Source organism: Triticum urartu, chromosome 1A (assembly GCF_056163025.1).
Source record: "Triticum urartu cultivar PI428250 chromosome 1A, HENAU_Tu73, whole genome shotgun sequence".
Taxonomy (NCBI): Eukaryota; Viridiplantae; Streptophyta; class Magnoliopsida; order Poales; family Poaceae; genus Triticum; species Triticum urartu.
Genome location: NC_141873.1, coordinates 197,143,829 through 197,151,622, shown reverse-complemented (window position 1 = coordinate 197,151,622; position 7,794 = coordinate 197,143,829). Strand labels below are relative to the sequence as shown.

Genomic DNA, 7,794 nt, shown 5'->3' with positions numbered 1-7,794 from the left:
TAGGGCATAAGGGGAGCACCTTTGCGATTGTTACTGCCGGGTCAGCCGGATGTGTACCTCAGACTGGGTGAAGCCGAAAGCTAGCGTTCTAAAGGGAATATTCGGTCGGTGAACAAAAGATGAATTCCATTTAATTTGGCACATGCCCCCAGATGTTTATAGCCTGCGTCTCTTTTCGCAGTTCGGACATGCACAATAGGGCATGCGTACCCAGGGAAAGGAACCCTTAACGGAACTATTCTCCTTGGAAGATGTTTCTTACTACCCATGTAATATAACATAGCTAGTTGGGTACTTGTCTGTTCAAGCACTTATGACCCCTACACCTGGTTTCCATGCATACCCCGGTTTGTACATAACCGAGCGGGTATTCGGATACACTCCAGACTATCAAGTCCAGAGGTCGAAGCGAAAAGGTCCGCCATGACAAATGATTTACAATCCAGCTAGGGACATTATATATGTCACTTGAAGTACACAGTCACTGAGACAGATTAAATTCTTATTCTATACCATCCAACAGGCTGTCTAGCCTATAATCCTGTTGAGAATACTTTGCGGCTAATTCTACTGGTCATACACCAAACTGACGGCGATCTCTTTCCCATCAGGCCCCACAGGTCCGACCTCGGCCATGTGGTTTGGGTCAGCTTTGGTATATCGCGTCTTCACCATAGCCCAGGCTTCCCTTGCACCTTGTCGGCAGGCTGATATCTTCCATAATCGGAAGCGCCGTCGCACTCCCTTGAGTTCTCTACAAGCTCCCCCATGCCTCCTAGCGGGGACGCGGAAGGTCACAAGGCTTGGGAAATACCCTGCATCACCTGCCGAACTTGTTCGTGCAGTTGTGAGAGCTCTGGTAGAAGATCACCCGCAGACCCGAGCATCTCCTCCGCGGGACAACCCGTCAACATACCTGCAGACATAACTCTGTTAGCCGGCTTCTATGCCGAACTCCTTCAAAAGTTCATTCAAGCACTTACTAAAAATGCCGCGTCGAAGCCGCTTATTCTCCTTTACGATGTCCGCAATCTAGGCTCGGACGTCTTTCAGTTCCATGTCCAGCCGGATATTGGCGTCCTAGAGATTATTTTTCTCCTGCCTGACCCGCGTAAGCATGCGATCGCCAGCATTTAGCTGTCGATTAGCACGTTGCGCATCCTCCGTCACGCCCTCCAGATTCACTCCGGAGTCATCTGCAACATCTACTGTTAGGTTTGCATGCATGCCTCATACTATCTGGTACCTATAATTCTTCGCAATAGAAGCAAATGTTACCAGAGGGGGCCTTCTCGGACTCCTTCAACATGGCCACCACGGCCTGTAGCTGGGCTTTGCACTCTTCTAGCTCTGGAGACAATTGGGTATTCTTCTCTATAAGAACCTGCACTCCTTAAATCAGTTGTGTCAACTATTTCAAGTCTCAGGGGCTATTGATATATATAATCGTCAGATTTTCTTACCCGTATATCCTTTACATACTGGTCCGTGGCTCTGGCAAGACCATTTTGAGCAGCACGGATGTACGCGTCTCCTGAGTTGAAGGCATCGAACGCCTCTCGGGAGAAACAAGCGTCATAGAGTACGGCCCGGCGACGCCTATGATTCATGGCGCTCTCCACTTTGGAATTTGTAGCGGATAGTCTGTCCACGTCCTCTGTAGGAGGAGCATCCGGCGTCCACACCGTGTTAGCTTCCGCCTCTATATCCGACCCTGGAGCCCGACTGGTGGAGGCGTGATCGGCGGCCTCTCCGGATATAGTTCGGCGAGCATTTTTCCTACTAGGAAACATGGACGTTGTTATATTTTAAAGAAAGACGACGACCACGGAGCGAGGTTTTGTATCATACCTCTGCACCGGCGTCTCAGCCCTGACCGCCTTCCTTTTTGGCCTACCCGGCTTCGGTGCCCCTTGTTGGCGAGTCACTACGGTTCGGCATGGCATCCCGAAGGCCTTCCCTTTAAAACACCATATGTGTACGGTAGGTGAAGTGCATAAAAGGGGATCCTTCTCGGAAGTTGGGACTCCGGTTTTCCCTTATATGCGATTCAGGGAATAGCCTAGGATAGTCGGCTATGATGGCCACCATGGCGTCATCGCAACTCAATTGATAGAATGTCATGTCTATCAGCTCCACAAATATGTCCAGATCCTCTTCAAGTCTGGGATCGAGGGCCCGGTCAGGGTCCTCTGGTTGTGGAGGCGGGCTGTTGACCTCCCTTACAGCTTTTCGCAGTTCCTGCCGTGAAACGGCAAGGTGAGTATTTACGATGAAGAATGCGGGAAGGTTGGGAGAATCCATCCCGTGGCTTAATACGGATGAACTCATCTTCTTCTCCCTTGAACAACTCAGACAGATTTTTTGCTAAAGAAGTAGCGGAGTCCGGTCCCTTACGCCCGCAGCGGGTGGCATCATCTTCCCCGTTAAAGCACCACACGGGGTGCCCTCAATATTGAAGTGGCTGCACCCCCCACATTATGCATATTGACATAACCTCAATTATTGTCAATCCTGATTGAGCCAGCACTTTAATCCGGTCCATCACGTAAAGGATTTCTCCATTGTCTCCCTCCTAGGGGCTGCATGGGCGCCAGCCTCGGCGTTTCTTCAAAGGAGCATTGTTGAACTCGGGAAGAACCCTCCGAATAGGATCCAGAAGGGGAACGTACTCCATGTAAAACCACACTGAAGGCCGGTCTTCGGACGTCTTCTTCGGGGTACCGGACAGGTATCCGGTCCAGGGGATGCGCCATATTTCGGCTCCGCCCACTTGATATAGTGACCCCTCCTGTGTGCGGGGCACAAGGCAGAATAGCCTCTTCCATAGCTCGAAATGAGCCTCGTAGCCTAGAAACGGCTCACAAAGGGCAACATAACTAGCGATGTGTAATATGGAAGCGGGGGTAAAATTATGCAACTCGAGGCCGTAAAACTCCAGGAGCTCACGGAGGAACGGATGGATCTGAAATCCAAGTCCCCTTAGTAAATAAGGGACAAGGCATACCCACTCCCCCTTGGAGGGATTGGGGAAGCTCTCCGCTTGCTCCTCGCCATTATAGGTGGCGAGCCCAGCTCGAACGGGGACCATGTATGCTGGAGGGAGAAATCCCTGGGTCTGCAACTCTACTAATTGGCTGTGCGGGACGAAACACTTCACCCAGTCATCGGGCTTAGGGCTACGGGAGCGGGAGGAGGAGCTGCGGTGGCCGGCCATGTTGGAATGGATTTTTCCGAGCGCGCTCCGATGGAAACTCGCCGTGGGAGGATGGTGTGGTTTGGATCTAAGAGTCCTCGTCCCTTTAATAGAAAGTTTATTTACATGGCTAGGGTGGCGAATGTAAAAATGCCCTGGCTCCTCGCATTCGCTCGACACATGGAAGATAGCCCTTATTGGGCGCAAAAGCCAAGAAGTGCAATATTTATGGGGAGCCGGACACTACTCAGCAAATATTCAGAATTTGGAGAGGAACCCGCCTTGCAATGGCGAGGACGAAACTGTGCGCCGGACTCATCGTCATTGAAGCTTGGTTCGGGGGCTACTGAGGGAGTCCTGGATTAGGGGGTATCCGGACAGCCGGACTATATCCTTTGGCCGGACTGTTGGACTATGAAGATACAAGATTGAAGACTCCGTCCGTGTCCGGATGGGACTCTCCTTGGCGTGGAAGGCAAGCTTGGCAATACGGATATGTAGATCTCCTCCCTTGTAACCGACTTTGTGTAACCCTAGCCCCCTACGGTGTCTATATAAACCGGAGGGTTTAGTCCGTAGGACAACATACAATCATACCATAGGCTAGCTTCTAGGGTTTAGCCTCTATGATCTCGTGGTAGATCAAGTCTTGTAATACTCATATCATCAAGAACAATCAAGCAGGACGTAGGGTATTACCTCCATCAAGAGGGCCCGAACCTGGGTAAACATCGTGTCCCCTGCCTCATGTTACCATCCGCCTTAGTAGCACAGTTCGGGACCCGCTACCCGAGATCTGCCGGTTTCGACACCGACAATGACCATTACCGTCAATGTCACTTCTATCTTTGCTTGCTAGTTGTTCGCACTACCGCTATGTCACACTACCTACTACTTGTTTTTCATGCCTCCCATATTGCCATGTCAAGCCTCTAACCCACCTTCCTAGCGAACCCTTGTTTGGCTATGTTACCACTTTTGCTCAACCCTTATTTTAGCGTTGCTAGTTGCAGGTGTCTTGTAGGTTGTTCTATGTTGGAACATGGATATGTTTGGGATATCATATTATCTATTGTTTAAATTAATGCATCTATATACTTGGTAAAGGGTGGGAGGCTCGACCTTTTCCCTGGTGTTTTGTTCCACTCTTGCCGCCCTAGTTTCCGTCATACCATTGTTATAATCCTTGATTTTGTGTTCCTTACGCGGTTGGGGTTATGGGACCCCCTTGACAGTTCGCTTTGAATAAAACTCCTCTAGCAAGGCCCAACCTTGGTTTTAGCATTTGTCACCACCACCTATTACTTTTCCCTTGGGAGTCGCGCTCCCGAGGGTCATCTTTATTTTAACCCCCCCGGGCCAGTGCTTCTCTAAGTGTTGGTCCGAACTAAGTAGACTGCGGGGCCACCTCGGGGAAACTTGAGGGCTGGTTTTACACGTAGGATGTGTCATCCGGTGTGCCCTGAGAACGAGATATGTCCAGCTCCTATCAGGATTTGGAGGCACATTCGAGCGGTCATCCTGGTCTTGTTTTACCATTGTCGAAATGTCTTGTAACCGGGATTCCTAGTCTGATCGGGTTGTTCCGGGAGAAGGAATATCCTTCGTTGACCGTGAGAACTTCTGATGGGCTAAGTTGGGACACCCCCGCAAGGTATAAACTTTCGAGAGCCGTGCCCGCGGTTATGTGGCAGATGGGGATTTGTTAATATCCGGTTGTAGAGAACTTGACACTTAACTTAATTAAAATGAACCAACCGCATGTGTAGGCGTGATGGTCCCTTTTCGGCAGAGTCCGGGAAGTGAACACTGTTTGAGTTATGTTTGAACGTAAGTAGTTTCAGGATCACTTCAGGATCACTCCTAGTTTCACGACCGTTGCGTAGCTTCTCATCTTACTCTTATTTGCGCATGTTAGCCACCATATTTGCTTAGTGCTTGCTGCAACTCCACCTCATTACCACATCCTACCCATAAGCTTAAATAGTCTTGATCACGAGATTGCTGAGTCCTCGTGACTCACGGATACTTCCAAACAGTTGCAGGTGCCGATGATACCAGTACAGGTGACGCAACCGTGCTCAAGTGGGAGCTTGACGAAGATCTTGGTCGTTGATATGTGTCTTTTCCGATTGTTCAGTTGGGACGATCGCGGATCTAGAATTTGGGGTTGTCTTCTTTCATTTTGGTTCCGTAGTCAGACCTTGATTGTACTCTAGATGATGTATGTTTAACTTGTTATTTGTGTGAAGTGGCGAGTGTAAGCAAACTCTATTTATCCCTATCCTATTCATTACATGGGATGTTTGTGAAGATGACCCTTCTTAAGACAAAACCACTATGCGGTTATATCTCTAAGTCATGCCTCGACACGTGGGAGCTATAGCCGCATCATGGGTGTTACAAAACCCTAGATGCCCGATCTTTCACGATAGGAGCGGATCCCACAAGGAACACGAGGAACACAAGGGGAAAGCACAAGGGGAAACACGGGAGAAATCACTCAAACCAACAAGATACGATTACACATGTGTTAGATGCTCAAAACACAAAGAGATACAAGATCCGCGATCAACAAGGGATGATACAAGAAGCAAGGTCTTCTCCGTGAGGAGGTCTTGAGGGGTCTTCCCATGAGGGGTCTTGAATCCACTTGGGGGGTCTTCTCCGTAGAGGCCGTCAACTCCGATGGAGAAGGGGATCAAGTGGAGAGCAAAGCTTCTCAAATGAGCTACTACTTTGATAACCCTAAAACGTAGGTAGGAGAAGACTATGTGTAGTCTAGGGGGCGAAAGGGTACATGGGCCTCAGACCAAGTCACTGCACGCTGGCAGGGCCAGAAGTTCCGCCGGAGGAGGAAATGCTAGAGAGGTCTTTGAAGAAGACCATGGCAACCCCGACGATAGGATGCGAGACGGCGAGAGTGAGGAAGCGGCTATAGCTTAGCAAGGTAGGAAGGAAAGAGGAAACAAGGGAAATCTGACATGTGGTCGGGGAGAAAAGGGGGTGGGGAAGGGCGGAAGGGGGCATGGGTAGATATTTTGGCGGTAGGACAAAATCTTGGAAATGTGGAGGGAAAATTTCCGTGCGGTGCCACCGGACTTTTCACTTTGAACGATTGTGTGGATCGAAAACGATTGTTCTGCTTTACGCGCATGGGATGAGTTTAATAATTCAAATTTTCGTGGAAATTTCCCTGGGTACATCATTGCATAATTTAACTTCGCTTGCTAATTTGAGAAGACAAAAGAGTGTACAATAGATAGACCACACTTACTGAATCGAGCAATTTTAGTAATTAAACAGAGCCATTTGACCTAAACATTGCTCTAACGAAAGACCAGCATTAAAAACAAAGCCTAAGTACACATAATTTTAACAAATCCGCTGCCTCCCCGGCCTATGCACCGCCGGTGTGAGATGAGACGTCGATGACTTGTCCTGGCGACATGACGCCGTTGGTGGACTCCGCATCCCCCCTGCTGAAGTCGACCGCATCCTCGTCCTCGTCCTTGGTGCCGCCCTCAAGGGTGTAGTAATCGTAGTAGTGGCTGCGCCAGAGCTCGCGTTGGCACTCCACCGCCGATTCCTCTACGGTCAGACTCTTCTCTACCTCGACCTCGGCCACGCGCAACTCCTCCTCCTGGTGCTCCTCGATCTCCGCCGCCTCCTGCATCTCCAACTCCCGCTTAGCGACCTCATGAGGAAGCAGGTGATCCATGGCCACCACCGCCTTTTCAGACATGGGTTGCATGCTGGAGTCCGAGGTGGCCTGGAATATCTTGGCGTGTGCATCATCGATCTTGGCATGGATGGCCTTGACCCGGGCCAGGGCAACATCGGTGGCATGGACGGCAGCTCGAGCGCTCTCGGCGTTTGCAGACACCTTCGCAGGAGCAGCTGCAGCCGTCTCGGCTGCTACAGACGCCATCTCGGCGGAAGCGGACATGCTCAATGCGGATGCAGCGGCACTCTCAGTGTAGGCGGCCGCACTCTCGGTGCAAGTAGCGGCGCTCGGGGGGGGCATCATACGGGCCTTCACGAAGCGTTTCCATGACGTCATCTTTGCAAGAAGGGGGGTGCGAAAATGGGGATTGGGATTCGGGGATTCGGGGGTTGCCGGCACTGGAGCAGACGAGCCGGCAAAGCTTAAGGAGGGAAACTTAAATATACCCAGATATTTTCATTACAAACAGTTCCTAGAAAACAATTGTGTGTGATGTTGAAGATATTTTTTTATTAGCTGTGAAAGACGAATTTGGAGTAAAGTGGCAACGGGTGGTGTTTCAATTGAACGAATTTTTTTCTAGTACTAATACAACTGTCATGTAAAATTTTGGAAAATTTCAGGGGTCATTTGACCTTTTAAGACATTTAAGTGATTTTCTAGCCATCTAATGACCGTCATTGAAATCTGAACTAGATGTACATGCAACAGTTAACCATAACGGTTTCAAAACTCATATTTCGTGTACTTGTGTGTGATTTAATTAAATGTGAAGTAAATTGGAAGGAATTTTCAACATATTAGTCTAACGGCTATGACACAATTAAGCATGGAGTGACATGGCATTTTAATTCAAAAAAATAAAAAAAGA

General features: G+C 49.4%; 1 protein-coding gene across 1 annotated transcript; it reads right to left on the bottom strand.

Annotated features, from left to right (window-relative positions):
• Positions 1 to 6,596: 6,596 nt before the first annotated feature.
• On the bottom strand, positions 6,597 to 7,259 carry LOC147990582 (uncharacterized). The gene has a single exon (XM_087538296.1). It carries the CDS (start codon positions 7,257 to 7,259, stop codon positions 6,597 to 6,599), a length of 663 nt encoding a protein of 220 aa, XP_087394422.1.
• Between the last annotated feature and the right edge of the window lie 535 nt (positions 7,260 to 7,794).